Here is a 19,139-nt window from a genome sequence, read left to right on the forward strand (position 1 = left end):
TATCTATGTATCTATCTATCTATCTATCTATCTATCTATCTATCTATCTATCTATCTATCTATCTATCTATCTATCTATCTATCTATCTATCTATCTATCTATCTATCTATCTATCTATCTATCTGGGTCTCCTGACTTATCTCTTGATTATGCTGCTATAGGCTTAGACTACTGGAGGATAAATTAACCTCATTTCATCAAATGAATAGTTTGTATTTGTAATAGTTTCTATTTTAACATGTTTTTTTTAATCGTTCCTCCTAGTGCGGACCTGCCATTCTGTGTCTCCTTCCTGTTCCTCTCAAACCAGCCGGTCGAAGCAGACGACCACTTGTCCTGAGCCTGGTTCTGCTGGAGGTTTCTTCCTGTTAAAAGGGAGTTTTTCCTTTCCACCGTTTCCTTTGTGCTTCATCATGATGGGAGACTGCAACAAAATGAAGACAACACATCTGCTGGCTGCCTTCCTTAGATAGATACAGCAGCTTTACTAATTGGCATTTATAATGTTTGTGAATGTTTCTGTTCAGTGCCCTGAGACGACTTCTGCTGTGACTTGGCGTTATATAAATAAACTTAAATAAATTGAAATTTAGCATCGATAACATGACGAATCCAAGTTACACTACATTCAGCTAATCACCAGATACCAAGGGTGACTTAATCAGTCACTATTTGTTAGTTTGACCAATCATCTTCCATCTGTTTCACACATGGTGGAAAAATTACAACTTGAAATAAAAGCTAAAAAGATCCCATAAAGTAACGCTATATGAGCTAAAGATGGCTGCAGTTCCAAAGTTGCACACAAAAAAAGGAACTGGAAATGCCACTAACAGTTACAGAAAATATTCAAAGTCTGGAAATATCTGATTTGTTTATCAAACTGTCAGACGAATGAAGAAACAAGACAATTTAGACTCAGAATCAGAATAACTGTGTGATTCTTATGAAGCATTCACTTTATTGTGATTCCTTTTTCTTCCGTATGTTTTTCGGCATCTTTCCCGTTCCACAATTTTTGTGGAATATCAACAAATCATAAATCAAAAATGTTCAGCTCTTTCTGGACAATCCTATGATTTTTTAGCTTTTTGGAATATTTAGCCTTTTCTGCCACATTTTTCTCATAGAAAATAAATTGAGCTAATTTTCCATCCTTGAAAATCTTTAGATCTGTTTACAACCTTTTACTGCTCCTTTCATTTTTTGTTCAGCTTCTTTTTCAGCTGCTTTCAGATTCTTTCTGCTAACTACAACATTTATGTGCTTCTGCATTTTTTTAAACTCTAATTTCAGCTGTTTTCAGATAAATTCAAGTTTTTCATGGTAATTTCTGCTACTTTCAGCTTAATTAAATTACATCTGCTGTGCTCCTTTCAGATCATTTCTGCTAGTTTCAGCTTTTTCTGCTATTATTTAGCTGTTTTGTGCTAAATTGAGCTTTTTCAGCTAATTCCACATTTTTTTCCCAATTCATTTTAGCTCCTTCCACTTTCTTCTAGCTGTTTAAGCTTCTTTCTGCCTTTTCAGCAATATCTTTGCTAATTTCAGGTTTTTTTTATACAAATTTGTTAATTTTTGAGTTAATTTCTGCTGATTTAAACCGAATTCAGCAAATATGTTCTTTCTGTGTTCTCTTACTTGTTCTTCCATTTCAGCTACGTTTCAGCAAGTTTTTAGCTAACTTCAGCTGTTTTTTCCACAAGTTCTTCAGCAATAAGTATTCACACTGCATTTTCACAGGAAATGCAATTTCTCTAGTTTGACTTTGTGCCTGCTAACTGTGTAACTGATTATCCATATTGTGAGTTATCTTTGTTTTAAAGTTTACTATAAAAGGTTTACCTCCCGTAGGGTCCCAAATAAAAAGGTCAGACAGCTTTAAAAACACTTCCAACAAGCTACAGCATGATTTTAAAAGGCAATGACAACCCTTCTGGGCCAAACAGAGTTTTTCTATTGAAATTCATCAGTCTGACCTGTAATCATCAACTCCCTCGAGCAGCCATCTGTAATTCTAAAATGTCACACAACACGACAATCCTAAATAAAAATCAGATGCCCTCAAAAACTGCACGAAATGCATTAAAGTTAATTTAAATACAAGAACGTGTTCGGATAAAAAAAAAAGGAACTGATACAAGCGGTGATGCACATCCCAAAGCCTGTAATAATTATCAGTCTGAACGGGTTCGATGAGTGAAAAGATAAAAAACAGGTTCACCCTCATGTGTCGAGCTCACTGCAGAGACTCACAGATCTGTTCGTAACAACTAAACAGGGAGGACGGGAGAGGAGAAATTCAATTTGAGCTGCGGGTGAAGAACGACACAACGCCCGTCAAAATCCTCACGTCTCCAATTCTGCTTTCATTATATAATTCCCAGGCATTCAGATGCCAAAACTAGTTCTTTGCAGGCAGATTGTAGATGGTGTCTCCATGCAGTGACGGCTGGTGGGAAACAAGAACAGGCTGTTTATACAAGGAGGAAAGGGAGGTAGAAACGTAACTAAAGATAGATGACGAGGGATAAAGGAAGTCGTTATTTCTCCTCCTACAGCTGTGATTACACTAGCTGCTCCCTGACTGTCAAACAGACGGCCTCCTCCCACACACACACATTCAGAGGGACACATGCACACGAGCTTAGAAAAAAAAAAACTTGTCTTGTTCTGGCTTCCTTCAGCCCCGACAGCCTCGGTTCCAAATTAACGAGTTTATTGAGGGTTCTTGAGAAAAAGAGTCTGCAGGATCCCTCAGCTCTGCCTCTGACGGTAACTTTATGCCACGCCATTAACCTTGAAGTCATTATACGTGGAAAAAGAAGTGAAGAAGCGCTCGCTCGAGTAAAGCGCATGCTTGACACTTTCGGGTTAGGTTTCTCTTCTTACAACGAATGAATCACGTCAAGCTAGTCTCGCCTCATATCAGTAACTTATATAACCCCGATATAATAAAGTCAACGCTGTTCTTTCATAGAGCTCTTGTTCATAATGCGCAAATATTAAATATGACTTTAAAACTCTCATCCTGGACTCATCACACTGAATATGAATCGATTAGAAAAACAGACGTTCGCGTCGTGTTTTAATGAGCAAACCTTTGGACAGCCCCAGGCAGTCGGCCTGAAGCTGCAGGCTGAGTGGAAACCAGCTTCGTCAGGATCACCTGAGCTTTTCTTCGTTAATCCAGGAAGAAGTTTCCTCCATTTCACTTTGGTTTCAGCGTGCTCTGTCAGTGATGAGCAAGCCAGCTGGTTGTTGCTTAAAGCAAAACTGACGCTTTCCAACCTGGACAATATTTGGACAAGTAGAATGAGTCTTTGTGACATTTAAAAAAGGAGGTTTTCATCAAATACTGATAAAGCATAGAGGATTAACGAGAGCTTCGTGAGGACCAGCTGTATTGAAAAACTTTTATAGATTTGTTTTTGGATGCAGATGCCCATTTTGAAGCAAACGTACCTCATACGACACATGACACCCCCATCTATTATATAACTATTATAACTATTATACATCAGTACAACGGCTCAGCCAAGCAAAGACTTTGCTTTACTTTGACCTTGATTTATGACCTTGAAGCTGGAGTGATAAAACGTGCTGACGACACACTGTTTAGTGGCGATGTATATGTGCATGAAGTTTTGTTAAACAATCTTTTATTCATTTTTAATAATAAAAAAAAACTTTACCAAAGCTAAACAAATCTTTGTACTGCACATCCATCCGTCCGTCTGTTTTCATGCAGGGTTGCAGAAGAGCCGGCACCTTTCTCCACCGGCCATTATGCGTGAGGAGGGGGTACGTGTGGTTTATAATTTATTTAAACAAACACAAAAACAGCAATTGGCTTTCCAACAGATATTTGAAGACTTCACGTCCGTTTGCTTGGAATAACTGATCGCACGTTTGTAATCTCCGCCTCATTTTGTTTAAATGCAACAAAAACATTAACAGCTTCACTCACAGGACACTGATTTTTATGTCATTAGTGCGCTTTGGATTAGAGCGGTCATTTCTAACCCAAACCTGAAACCCGGCCTGGATTAGGGCTTTGATGCAGTTTTACGAATCGTACAGCACAAATTAAACTAAATGCACAATATAAAATTGTGTTAGTCTGAAATGGACTTGCGACCTGTCCAGGGTGTACCCCACCTCTCGCACAGTGACCCCCGCTACCCGAAAAGGAACAAGCGGGTAAAGATAATGGATGGATGAATCAGCTGATCGCCTGCTGCTGTCATCTGCGGTGAAGGAAGTAGCAGAAACTAAAAGCAGAAGCGAGCAGCGAATTCATTTTAAATAGCTTTGTTCCATATTTTTCAAAATAATTGCCTAAGAATAGTTTTGTTCATGTGTATAACAGCCTATCTTTACAGTTATTATTTTAGGCTATTTGTTTTGTATGTTAATGCCCATTTGATGAGTTGTTAATAAAAATAAATCTTATATCCTCCATTCATTACGTTTTTAAAACTATGTCAAACTGCTTACAAAAGCAGTAAAAGCTTAATTATTATTAATTGTTTTTTTTTTTTTTTCAGGTTCGGCCCTCTAATTACCGGTAATCCGTTGGGTCCGGGTAGGGCTCGAAAAAAACCCAAAAAAACTACGGGCTCAGTCCGGTCCAGGACGGCTTTATTAGGCCCGAATGCAACTCTACTTTGGGTCAGTTGCAGCTGATGCGCAGAAATGAGCCACATTTTGTTTCACAACCAAAGACCGGAAACATAAATCGTAGCTCGCTCATCGTTGCGTTTGCAGGAATCATCGAAACGCCGATGGGTTCTGCAGTCACGAGAAGAACTGCTAAATAATGCAACTGCGTCTGAAGTCGAATGATCATCCAGAAGTGGAGAGATCTGTTGCAGATTCACCAGCTAGCATTCTCTCGCCCTCAGCTCCTATTCCTCCAATAATCATCGTGCGTTTTACGATTTCTGGCAACTTTGCTTTTGTAGCCTCACGCTTAAAGAAACGGTGACAGCCGTTAAATGCAAACAACTCCTTCATGAATGCATGTGGTAATGAATCCTACCAAGACTTTAATTAGCAGATCTAAGGATAACTATTCAGGCCTGAACTCGGTCTCTTAAAAAAAAACACGTTCTGCACAAAACATGACAGAGCAAACAGAATATTTACGTCTTTGACATGTTTTTTTTTTTCAGAATTATTTCAGACACTGATTAGTCTGTCTGTTGCAAATGCAGAAATTCTTTAGCTATGATTTAACGTTTGCTTCTCATTTAGTCGGCACCATTTAACTGAACTGTATATTTTTCATGTTGTGGGATATATGTTAAGTTTCATATCGTTTTCTACTTAAAAAGAAAATGTGTTTAGTTTTACAAGGCAGAAATCCTATATTCAAATCCAAATCCAGCGACTCATCTCAGGCTTGTTGACGAATCTAAACCAAATTTCAGAGGCTCCAGGTGAGAGTGAGAAACGCTCGGCTGCTGATCATAAATAGCATGAAACACGGCCGTGGTACCGCTCAGAAACAGTTTCTCATTTCCTTTTCAATATCAACAAAATGATTTCAATCGCAACGACCAACGTCACATGGTCTTTGTTTTGTAAATACAGGACTCAGATGTTGATGGGCACATGAACTAATGTTTTACACATCTTTACAGTCTTTACAGTCTTTTTGTTCCGTTTGCCTGCGCACAAACTGTCACTGTCCAAAACGTGCTAATCATCAGCATGTCTTGTTTATATGTCTAATATCTACCTCATCACTTTTCACTGGTGCTTGGCATACAGTTGGATATTTATGAGCGTACTCGTGTTTGACTCTGGCAGTGGATGATCGGACGCCTCAAACCTCTGGTGCTTCTAATCCAAACTGTTTCACGAGGAACTGAATCAGACCTGGAAAGATGGAGATGTCTTTTACTAAACTGAAACAACAATTTGCAATCCCAAAATACTCCGTCACAATACAACCAATGAATATTATTGGTCTATGGCAGCTGGTCAGATCTGCCCAGAGGAAGTCTTTTAGGGAAGTTCACAGTGAGAAAAAAGTAGAGGGCATGCTTTATTGTCAAAGCTGCAAGATAATGTATTAAAATGTGCTGATTGCCAGTTGTTCCAAACAATGACCTTATCTAGAAGTCCCATCCGGACCTTTGAATAATATGTTTAAGGATCCCTGACCCATAATATTACTTAAATGGTGAAGCAATTAGTGCTTCTGTGCGACTGTGAAATACTTGTAACTGTACAGACTTGTGGGAAACTCCATCTTCCACCGCTAAACTGCAGCTGGGTCACTGAGGCAACAGGTCCAGGAGAGAAACCCTCACTTTCCCTTGCAACACTTTCCAGCTCCTCCTGGGGGACCCCCGAGGCGTTTCCAGGCTTGAGTTCTGGGACTTCCTCTGGGTCTCACGTGCCCAGAAAGCCTCCAAAGGTAGGCGTCCAGGAGGCATCCTAACCAGACGAACCATCTCAAGTGACTCCTTTTGATGCAGAGAAGCAGCAGCTCTACTCTGAGCTCCGCCCGGATGACGAAGCTCCTCACCGTATCTCTAAGACCGAGCCCGGCCACCACACGAAAGAAGCTAATTTTGGCCGCTTGTATCTGAGATCTTGTCCTTTCGATCATGATACAAACCTCGTGATCACAGGTGAGGGTTGGAATGTAGACAGACCAGTAAATCCAGAGCTTTACCTTTAGTCTCATCTCTTTCTTCACTAGGCCGATCGAAGCAACGCCCTCAATCTGACGGCGAAGCCCCAATCTGTCGATTCATCTCCTGCTCCAACCTACCATGACTCGTGAACAAGACGCCCAGATCTCTCTTATGCAACTCTCCTCCACCTGAGGCAACGACTCCCTGTCGACCTGCAGGGAGCATTTCACCCGTTTCCAGTGGTTTGTGGGAAACCAACATCGAAACTTGAGGAGGGATACTCAAGTGTGACTATTTCAATTTGATTTTCTCTTTGTTTTGCGACTCCTCGACAGTTCCAACACATCTTTAAAAGTCTGCACACAGAAAGCCAAGAGACTACAAAGCTACGAAGATAAACTTCTTAGGAAGCTCTAATAAAAAGCCACAAGAGGCATTTTTACCAAACGAGTCTGCAGCCAGTGAGGAGTTGAAAGGCTCCTTTGTATTACCTGCCCGAGTATTAAAAAGATAAATATCCAGCTGAACAGCCGGTCGGGGTAAAGGTACACTAATGTTCCTGCATCCCTGTGAGCTTAAGGCTAAGACGATGCTGTTGCTATTCAGGAATAAAAAAATGGAGGCAAGAGGGAAAACTTTAACCGTTAACCCCATGTTGGTTAGAGTCTATGGGGGGCAGCTGTGCTGAGTGGTTAGAGCAGTTGTCATCCAATGGGGGAGTTGGGGGTTTGATTCCACCAGCAGTCACATGCTTAAGTGTCCCTGGGCAAGACACTGAACCCCTCATTGCCTCCGATGTGCGTCCCATTGGTGTATGAATGTGATCTAAAGCAGCACTCCTGCAGTGATCCACACATCAGATTGTTCACAAAAGCACGGGAACTTATGCCGAGTGCAAAACGTTTAATTACATTTTTGTGTTTTATAATAACAATTACTCAGCACGGTGGCACAACTGGTAGAGCTGCTGCCTCTCAGCGAGCAGGTCCTTGGTTCAAAACCCCGGTCCAGGGGCCTTTCTGGGTGGAGTTTGCATGTTCTCTCCGTGCATGCGTGGGTTTTCTCCGGGTACTCCGGTTTCCTCCCACAGACCAAAAACATGCATGTTAGGCTGATTGGTAACTCTAAATTGTCCCTAGGTGTGAGTGAGAGAGTGAATGGTTGTTTGTCTCGTTTGTCTCTATGTGTCCCTGTGATGGACTTGCGACCCATCCAGGGTGTACCCCGCCCCTCGCACAGTGATTGCTGGACATGGGCACCAGCGACCCCCGTGACCCAAAATGGAATAAGCGGGTAAAGATAATGGATGGATGGAATAACAATTACCCATGACTTTGAACTTATAGGGGCAGAGACTTTTTTTGAGCAGAAGCAAAAATGTGAAGCGACAGCTCTGACGTGATATTAGGAAGCTTGTAAAATTATAGTTTTATAGTCAATCTTTGTCAGGCGGGTTGAAAAAAAAAATATGCAGTGTAATCTTTCAAAATGCACAGATACGACTGCGCACCTCCACCTGTCTCCTCCAGACCACGTAGCTTTGTTCTTCACCAGCGATGTAGAAGTGATCTGCGCATGCGCCGCAGAAACTGAAACCAACCACTTGTGCATGTTGACCTGTGTCAACAGTGAGTCATAGACTGATGTGGCAGAGAGAATCAGGTGATTTTTCAAAATAAAACTTTTTTGCCCCTTCTGTGCGACCCGGTACCCATTGACTCACAGATCGGTACCGGTCCGTGGCTCGGGGGTTGAGGACCACTGATCTAAAGCACCAATTAATCTTTGTATAGATCTAGTAGATTGCTGTATGAATGGGTAAATGAGGGCACATGTAAAGTGCTTTGAGTGTCTTGATACAAGATACAAAGGCGCTACATAATAACAGTCCCTTTATCATTCTATAAGCAAACTAACATTATGAATCTTTAAATCCATTCAGAAAATAGTTTATTCTGATTTATTGCTGTCTTACATGCACTACAATGTTTCTTTAAAGCTATAAAACCTGTGCATCACTTCATTTTACATCACGCTTGGTTCCTCCTTCCTACTAAAAGCTTAACGTCATGAGACTTTTATCCTGAGGATGGGTGTGTAATCCTGCAGGAGGTGAGAATTCCTGGGATGTGCGATCCTGTTGGATTACAGGAACGACTACTTAAGCTCTCACAGCCAGGAGCGGGTATTTATACTTGGATACTAAAACCTGCAGTGCATTTCGAAAATTGTTAATAAAGAGATTTTCCAGGAAAAAGTTAGAATGTTTTCTAAATGCAATACTAAACAGAAATGACCTAAATGTATGTTTTTGGAGCAGGTGAGGGGGTTAAAATTAGGTATAAATATCTCTAAGGAAAGACGGGTGAACATATCTCTATAAGAGACTCAGTCAGGTGATAAAATTGTTTCTGGGGCAAGAAGGACACCTTTATCTCAACACTACATTACAAAAAAGTTACTGTAATTTTTCAAATATTTGTAATCCAAAATATTGAGGAAAAAAATGCAGTCTAAAGAAAACCTTATCTTTATCAATACACTTGTAAAGTGAGGAATTAATATTTAACGTAACACAATGCCATCATACTAACACCTGATTTAGTGTATTTTTTCACTACCGTCTGAAAGCAGTAATCCTAAAAATAAGCTCAGACAAATAAAGGAAATATTTCAGTAATTCTTTGTTCCTTTCAGTGATGGCTTGAAAATGAAGCAGGTCCTGATTCGACATTTGCTGCTGGGCTTCATTTTTCTTTTCACAGCGTGGAGAACGAGAGCCTGTTTGACTCCTATCCAAGATTTTTTTTTTCCACCACGGCACACAGTTCAGATCGATAATAGCAATTTAACAATAAAACGGAGAACTATTCAGACAGGCTAGACATGCACGTTCTGCTTTCTAAATGCTGATGCTGCAAGCTCTGAATACTGTTAAAGGGAAAAAAACCCAAAAACAAGGTAAAAGTACTTTTCTCGTCTCGTAACAGATGCCCGGATGTTCAACTCCTCTGGATTTTTTGAGGCTATTCCTGAACCTGATCTGAACCTCTCAAGGGTATCTCAAGTGTCTGCACTTTACTTATAGCTTAGCTATATCCTAATGAGACATCTGAACAACTTGAGCTGGCCCTTTTTTTCAGTCTGGGTCAGAGGAAAAATAATGCTCTCCTACTATCAAATTAGTTTTTCTGTATTAAAATTAACAACAACAAAAATAAATGGAGCAAATCAAAGAAAAACTGTATGTAATGCTCAGCCCTATGTATTTTTTTTTACTGTTTGTAGACAAATTTTAAAGTTTTGCTGACATTATTTTCATTAAACTGCATCAGTACAGATTTTTGTTTAGATCAATTGCCGATTTACTGATCACTGAATACATTATTTTGTATAGGGATGCACAATATTATCAGCATGGCATCGGCCGATATTAGCGATAAAGTTAAATATCGGACATCGACCATTCCATCAAAATAACTCACTGATATAAAAGGCACTGTTTTTTTATGACAACCCAGTGACAAGGATGCCTGCAGCACCAGCACAACCTTATGATGTCACAAGCGCCTTTGAGCTTTGTGAAAATGTACAAATTTGCACCGTTTGAGTGTTGTCATCTCTGTAAGTAGGTCTAGGGGGAAAAATATCGGTATTTGGTATCGGTTATCGCCCAAATAAGTTTTAACATATCAAACCGTATATCGACCAAAAATCCAATATTGTGCATCCCTAATTTTGTAAAATCAAATTTCTCAAAAATAATAATAAAAAGAAGCGGAACATCCAACTCTCCCCTCAAGTCTGTGAGTCTCAAACAAGTATTACAGCAGCCACACCAAACGGAGACAATGGCCAGGAGGTCCAAAGGGTCTGAGCAGGGGAAGCCTGCTTGTTAATCTGCTGATGCTAGTCTAAATCAATCCAGGCACACTAATCATGGGGTGGGAGGAAATGTGAGAGGAACAAACAGAGCGCTGTGAGGGGAGAGTTGTGAGCCTGTAGCGCTCCACTCAGAGATCAGAGTGCTTACACCTGCCTGACAGCAGCTGAACGTGGGCCAAAGGCAAAATCTTTATAAAAGCTTTTGTTCTCCAGCTTCAATTTAAAGCATCTGAACATGCACACTCACCTTCTGTTCCCAAATCGCACAGATGGAAACCAACTCAAGCCAAATTACATTTTCTTGTGTTACCCTTAGGTGTGGAGTGACGCTGTGTCCCTTGAATTCAAACTCAAGAAAGAAATAGGTTGAGATACAATATGGGACATATTTAAAAAGCTGATATCTCATTAGCTGTGGCTGATTCCTTTCAAGTAAAGGGTCTATCTTGGAGCCAGGTTTTTTCAATTTGTACAAGCTTCCCTTGGGTCAAATTTTCTGCAAACACTTTGTTTTTCATTCCACTGTTATGCAGATGATACACAGATTTATATGCCTTTAGGTCCAGATGACCTCACATCTCTTGTATCAGCTCTGAGCTGTTTTTTAAAAAAAGGAAAAATCCTGTTTGACAAACTGTCTTTAGCTAATTCAACATTTTTCAGTCAGGTCATCTGGACAGTTTCTTTTTTTGTGCTGAAACGTTTCGCCTTCGATCCAGAAGGCTTCATCAGTCAAGGAAACGCACAACACAAAACTGATTCTTCCCCCAACAGCTTACTCCAAAGTAGAACAAACCAGTTTTGTTGGTGATAAGATGGTCTCTTTGGTACACCCCCTCCTCCATTGCCGGCCCTCTTCCTTGTTGACAGTCGTGTCAAACTGGTTGAAAACCACAAAGTCCATGCTCAATAATCCATGTATACAATCCAACATTAGCGCTCTGTCTTCAGTTAAATAATAAGTCTGAGATTGTTAGTTTTGATCCTCTAAATACCCAGCTTTCCATGTACAGCCATTTTTATTTGACCATCAAAAACACACCAGGAACTCTAATTGGCACAGAGTCAGTATCATCCTTCTGTTAGCATCTGTCGCATTGGCTTCTTGTTACATAAAAATTTTTTTAAATGCTTTTGCTTGTGTTTATAGTATTTCATGGCCTGGCACCTGATGATTTATCTGAACTTATTCAATTTCTAGATGTCAGATCTTCTGACTGACTCCTTGTAGATGTCCCATGCTTTAGCTTGGTCATTAAGGGAGATTGTGTCTTTGCTTTAGTGGTCTCAAAGCAGAGTAACAACCTTTCACTCATTATCAAGTGTGTCCTCTCAGTTAATATTTTCAAAATATGGATTAAGGCACGTTCATATTTTTTTTTTTTTAATTTGGCTTTTTTTTTTTTTGCAATTAATGATTTGATTATTAAGCTGTTTTGCCCTTTAAATTGCTTTATACCTCATGTTTTAACTCCTTTTACTGTCTCAATAATTTAATATTTTTAGCTATTCACGTCTTTGTTTAAACTGATTGAGCAGAACTTCAATCAATGTGGGTTGTTTTAATGCACTCTGTATATGCATTAAAACATATATGCATATATATATATATGTCCCAAAGTGAACGAGGACATCCTTGTTCTTTGTATCAACGTCCATAATAAAGGGATAGAAGATAAATAAGCCTTAAATTAATACACTGTATGTCTGTCTTAGTTTGAACCTAAAAAACGTGGTTGAGATTTGACATTGAGTTAGCATCGAGTGTCATGCTCCGTTAGCTCCTTTTTCGTTGGTTTTGCAGAACGCTGACTTTCTACTGAAGCAATCAATAAGCACGTGTCTCTTGCCAGAAAACAAGAATAGATGTCGCACTGTGTAAAATGTACTATCTCTAAGCTGTGGCTTTTGCCATTCCAGTTTGTCTGGTAGTATTACTGTTTTTGATCCCACTGGAAAGCCAATTGAAAAAATAATGTCTCGACTCAATCCTTGCACACAAAGGCAAAGGTAGGATTGATGTGTGCTTTGTAAGCCCTCTGGGATCGTTTGAGAGCATGGCACCAAGGGATTTGTCAGTCTAATGGGAGACGACAGAAGGAGAATGAACTTTAACACTCGAGCTGCTTTCCCTTTCATGAGCTTCCAGAGAAACCCTGCAGTGAATCAAATCCTTCTGCTCATGAACAGAAGTGCACAGCTGAAAATGCATGCAAATGGGTGCTAATGCAAAGACAGGAGATGGACACACACGTACATCTTAGTCACCGTTACTTTTCACTACATGTCCCTGCACACTTCCAGCTAATCTGTCAAGTGGTCTAATACGTAAAAAATAAATACAAAAACCTGTAAATCTACACATGGAACTTGTCCATCAGTGAGACGGTCTAGCACATGAAGACACATGCTTACCGCACCCACCTGAGGACAGAGGTCGGAGCTGAGGGCTCGTTATTCCACTGATTTCACGCTGTGTTGCTTTCAATCAAAAGCTGCAGTGAAATGTCTCATAAATTTACTGTCATCGGTTCTCCAAGACTGTCAAACAGATGAACTGCTCCACTTTTCAACTACGTTCGGATCCATAACAAGTTCTTTATTCTGATGAGTGTTTACGAGGTTAGTGGAGAGGCTTGTTTCAGAAACAGTGGAGCTTTTGTTGACATCATGGTCTCATTTGGATCTGATGAAATGCTTAATAGATGCTGGCCAAGAGCGTCGCCTTACAGCTAGTCTCGTTTTAATTACTTTCAGCTTTAACTGCCTGAGGAACAAGCTAATTATCCCAAGATAGGAGCAGCTCACACCTATTACATTTAGGGAGTCTTTGGCATATTTAGGAATTAAACATGGACAAAACAAGAGTAAAAAAGCAGACTAACTAAACATTTCTCACTACGCGGTTCAACACGTCTAACGCCGAGTCACACACCTGGTTTTCTGTTTATAGGTACTTTGCACATTTGTTGCATTAAAACAACATCCAAATACCGTGTTTTCTGCCGTAAATGTTGCACCGCCCTATAAGTTGCATGAGTCCAAATAGACCTAATAAAGTGGAAAATTCCATAAATATGTTGCTTTGTCGTATACGTCACATCTCTTATGTGTCACCGCTGACAATCTGGAAATGTGGGCCGAACCCGGAAATGTGGGTCGGTCTTGTGCCAAAAATCCATTGGCTGCCAAATGGTGGCTGCGGGAGCGTGCATGGGAGGACTTTAACAAGAATTTAACAAGATTAACACTTAAAAACAATTATTTGTTTGCTTGAAATTATAGCAAAGGTGTGTCTCAAATGAACTTTTCCTTAATAAATGCACTTTGACGGTCAAATCAGTTGCATTTCAAAGGCCGATACGCAGAAACATGAACATGCAGAGGACGACTCGCTGTGCATTTCTTCAAAATTTAACAAGATAAACACCTAAAAACAATTATTTGTTTGCTCGACTTTATAATAAAGGTGTGTCTCAGTTGAACTTTTACTTAATAAATGCACTTCAATGGTCAAATTAGCTGCATTTCTCCGGGGCGGCGCAGTGAAATGAAGCTGATTTGACGATTTCTACAGGCAAACTATGGCAAGCCGAGTGTGTCATTAACAGCCACTTTTACCTATTACACGATACAACGGCATGCCATACTGCTCGACTGTCAGCTAGCGACTGAAAATGTTAGTGTTCGATATTTTTGGTGAGAGTGAATGAAAATGGTCATATCTCAGCTAAAACTTGGTTTATAAATATGGAAAAATTCATTAATATGTCGCTTCAGCATATAAATTGTAGGGAATGCAAATTATGTAAACAAACATGACTTATAGGGCAAAAAATATGGCAATTTGGGTAGTTTTAATCATTTATAGGTCAAAGCATTCAGTTCAATTATGAATACTGGGCTATGACTATTAGTATTTGTGAATTTAATACATTTTTAATTGTTTAACTATATTTACAGAAAATGTTCTAATATAAATACACTGACATCTCCATGTAGGTTTCAGGTTTGATATTTTTTTCAGCTACCTGATTGCTAGTTTAAATTTTTAGCTACATTTTGGCTAATTTTACCTTTAGATTTTGGTTTGCCTACTTTTAGCTTATTGCTAATGTTTTAGTAATATTAGCACATAGCTGCTGATTATTATTATTATTTTTAGATTTAAGCTGTTTTGTTAATTTTAGTTTTAGCTATGGTTTTGCTGATTTTAGTTTCAGTTTAACGTTTCAGTTCATTTAATCTTCAACAAAACATTATTCAAATCATTCAACACTCAACCTTCACAATTTTTTTTTTTTTTTTTAGCTAAAATACACAATTTTGTTCTTATATTAGATTTTTGGTTTAAATTATTTGGGTATGAAGTATTCATAAAGATAAACAACGTCTTAGAAGGTTTGTAAAAATAGTCTGGCTTTTCTAATTTTCTATTTTTGGTCCAACGTTTGGAAGCCAAGATTTTATTTACCCACAATTAAATCCAAAACTTTCCTTGAATGGAGTGCAAATGAAAGAAGACGCTTTGAAGAAAAAGGAGAATTAATTCACAGAATGTGACAAAGCAGCAAATTGCTTCAGACTGTGGGAAACAATTTATGAAAACCACAACAAAAAGTTTAAGACTGCTGCCAATCTGACGCGTAATCTTAGTCTCAAACTATGGAGTAACATAAAGAACATCAAGTTCTCATTTTTTCATTCAGAAGCACAACTCCACTCCTGCACATTGCTGTAGTAAACAATACGAGTAAACAAAAGTTACTACGCTGCTCTGCGAGCTGAGCCAGCTGAGCTCACACACGTCCCCACAGACCACAGCGCATTTCTCAGATTGAAATAGACTCTAGTGGAGAGTTTCCACAGACAGTCTGACTGAGTGGATCTGATCTCTGGCACCGCGAGGCCGCGCAAACACAACACAAAGCACAAACACACGATCAGGGTGACTCTCTGCAGAGGTTTGGAGCTCAGATGGCAACACGCGATAAAACGTGGACGCCATTTGTGTGGTTGTGTCACACATAAACACTGACAGGATTAAACTGGGGATGAATGAATGCACCCAACGTCTTCTCACCAGCCAGTGTGGGAATCCGTGACACGTGCATTTTTCACTTTTTAAACAAGCGTGCATGGATGTGCTTCGGTGGAAGCTGTATTGTAGGAAAAACAAGAAAGTGTAATGCCTGCGATTGAGCATTTCTCAGATTACAGCTATCAGAATTTCCAGACTATTGAGTGCACCCGAATATAAGCCACACCCACTAAATAAAAAAAATTAAATTAAACATTGGACATATATAGGCTGCGCTTGTATAAAAGCTGCGGGTGTCAGATTTTTTAGAACTGTTAATTAAATATGTACAGGTAACATACACAAATATGTACAGGAAGTCATGGAAGTCTCCCACCAATATCAGAGCGCCATATTAATGCACTTATTTCGAGTTGCTGCAAAAACTTTATTGTGCCTCCAGGGAGGGGAGGAAACAAACAAAGTTCCCCCCACTCCCTGCGGGCACAGCGGGGAGGGGAGGACACGTTTCCCCCCTTCCCCGCTGTTACCTTTTCGGTAATTTCAACGGTCAGATTTATTTATTTTTTTAAATACAGGTAGTGTCACTGAGTAACGAGGACCAGCTGTGATTTACCTTGTTTTCCGTCAGGTTTAGGTCGGGCGTCTTGGCCGTGGCGTCGAGATCCGTCACTCCTCTGTTGAGGTTCAAGTCCTCGCCTGCCGGCACCTGAACCACCTCTTCTGCATCGATGTCGGTCTCCTCGGCGACGCTCACCGTCTTCTCCCCATCTGTTGGCTCTCGGGCTGAGCCGAACAAAGTACACACACACACAGGTGGATAAGCACGCACGCCTGCACACACACATGGAGGCATGAGCATGTGCACACACACACATGGGTGGACACACAGGAAGGATAGTGAGAAACCATATCTGCATTGAGACATACAATCTTATATTTTACGTCACTCAAACACTCGTGCGTTCGGTTAAATTTGCACAATTAATAGTTTAAAAGCACCTCTATTTCCTTTAAAATGTTTTTATTTGGACATCGTTGTTTTTTCTTTAACATATCACAGTTTAGGTTTAACTCAAATGTGTTTAAGGATTACAAAAGGACGTGATGGAAGTGTGGTGAACCACGTACAGGTGAAATAAGGCAATCATGTGTTGGCTTGTGTCACTGCGTGTGAGTTCATGTGCACATTTATTATGAATCAGTTAAACTCTCGAGAAGTAGTTATTGATTTGCACATCAGAGTCAAAATGATCGGCACAACTAATCAAAGTAGGTAAATAAAAAAAACTCTGTCAGTTTTACAGATATTGAGCTAAAACCTGGTGTGGTAGTAGCTGAGAGTCACTTCTAACACAAATAATAAGCATGAAAAGACCGTGAGAGAATTTTACTTAAAACTTTATCATTAACTAATAGAAAGTTATCTCTGTTAGCAAACAAAAATATGAACCAGTAGGTGGATTTGAACAAAACTATCAATACATAATCTTTCGATGTGCAACAACTCATTCACTTTTTGAGTGAACTTGATTCAAGATGGCTGTCACAGCAAACGGCCCTGAGCTAAAAACTTAGCATGGTAGTAGCTGAGAGTCTACCAAAGCACATATTCTGAGTGCTAACAGATCGCACAAGATTTTTTTTAAATACAATTTACTGTCATGGAAGATGATGGGGGGATGTAAAGACATAGCAGATGTCTAAATAGCTGGAAGTAAAATAAAGTTAAAAGGCTAAAAAGAAGTTTCACTCTTTTTATTTGTGGTCATTTCGTGATGTTCCAACTGTCAACAGGAAAGAAAATTGGAACGCGTCATCGCATTTAATGAGCCGCACAGCCCCACAAACCTAGTCCCTGAAAAAAAAAAAAAACGTACACTTTGTATTTGAACGAGCAACTTTGTAACAATCTGCAACTTTTTTCTGTTACTTTCTGCTCCTCTCGTTTGGACTCCGCCTCCTCCTAATCATCAGTCCAGTCCTCCTTTACTGAAGCAACAGTTCGACGGGGTCACAGCCGTTCTTACCTTCCTCCTAAATCACCTCATACGTGATAACCTTTTTCTCCTACAGCTCCCAACCCTCCCCCTTTTCTCCCCTGCTATCAGCACTGCGCTGTCCTGCCTCTTCATGATGGCTGCTGCTCACACGATTGCCTCTTGTTGTCGGACGTTTGCTGCTCGACTTCACCTCTTCTCAGCCAACACTTCTCAGAGTGAGTTTACTGTGGCTGATTACACAGACAGCAGAAAAAAAAAACAGTCTGTGTGGAGACGTGCGATACAAATTTAAGGCCTGGCATTCCTTGAAGAAATGCATATCACCAGTGTTAAGATTAAAAAAACCCGTATGCTGAGAAATGACTAAACTGAAGCCAAAACTTGAAAATGAATATGCACCTTCTCGTGCGACAACCCAGAGTATGTGTTGTGGATGACTCTCCTCTACTACCACACAAAAACCTAGTTCAAAATCTGAAAAACTGACAGAGTTTGAGCCATTTTTGTGTTGTCTAATATCGTGCAGCTGTCGTGGCATCTCTAAAAGTAAAATAGTTGTACATGTACATAAAAGGGTTATAATCTGAGATTATTTTTTTTTTCTATTGGTTCATGAGATATGTTGCCAACAGACAGACCGTTTTGAATGTAATGACAAAGTTTAAGAAAATATACTTATTTTCAGCTACAACTAAACCAAATTTTAGGTCAATATCTACAAAACTGACTGAATAAGATGCACCTTTGTGTTTTCATCACTTGGCTGTGGTGGCCAACTGGAATCGTTGGTTGGCTCCAAACGTTATTTTATTGTAGGTGTTCATACAATGATGACTTCCTGAGAGTTTCAATATAATCCATCCAGAGGTTCACGATTTATTTTTGTCAAAGACACACAAACACACATGCAAAACCATGATCTGGCTTTTGCCTTTGAAGGCGTGCGATAACTACATTTACTGTAAATGCTAAAAACAGCAGCTAATCAGAAATCCTGACGTGAACTCTCTGTTGCACAAATGATCAAATTAGATTAAAAAAAAAATGAACGCAACATTTAAAATGTATGCAAACTACTGCAATCCTTTACCTTAGTGAGATTTACAAAGTATATTTTACAACAAGTTCATGAATCATATTAAAGGTAAAACGAATAAATACTTTATTTTGGTGAAAAATGGACTTGAAGTTCTGTAAATGAAGTCTGTCAGAAGTTTCATCTCATAGATTATACTCCTTATTTGATCCCAACGCTCTCTTGCATAATTGTTGAACACAAATCGACTGTAGCCATAACACTTCCTCTCATGTTGCTCCTGCTGCTCTGCTCCATGCAGTTCTCCATTCCTTTTCTTCATCTTTAATCAACTTCCTTACTTCAACTTTTATGGCTCATCCTTATACAGTTTATTTTCCTTCCAATACGAAGTTCGTTTACTCCTCTTGCTCATTTTTTGCATGCCAAATAATCTAATTCAAAATCTCCCACTTTCCTATCCCCATTCCTTTCATTGCCACAATAATGAGCTCTCCAGATAAGCTCCTTGGCCGTGGCT

General features: G+C 39.6%; 1 protein-coding gene across 1 annotated transcript in view; it reads right to left on the bottom strand.

The window, feature by feature from the left end:
• Nucleotides 1–19,139, bottom strand: part of nos1apa (nitric oxide synthase 1 (neuronal) adaptor protein a) — a 207,209-nt gene that overhangs the window by 43,504 nt on the left and 144,566 nt on the right. Inside the window, exon 7 of the mRNA XM_037697917.1 lies at nt 16,197–16,366. Within this exon, the coding sequence (XP_037553845.1) occupies nt 16,197–16,366 (170 nt within the window). The remainder of the gene's footprint in view (nt 1–16,196; nt 16,367–19,139) is intronic.

The sequence above is a fragment of the Nematolebias whitei genome, chromosome 3 (genome assembly GCF_014905685.2).
Source record: "Nematolebias whitei isolate Nwh7 chromosome 3, NemWhi1, whole genome shotgun sequence".
Lineage (NCBI taxonomy): Eukaryota > Metazoa > Chordata > Actinopteri > Cyprinodontiformes > Rivulidae > Nematolebias > Nematolebias whitei.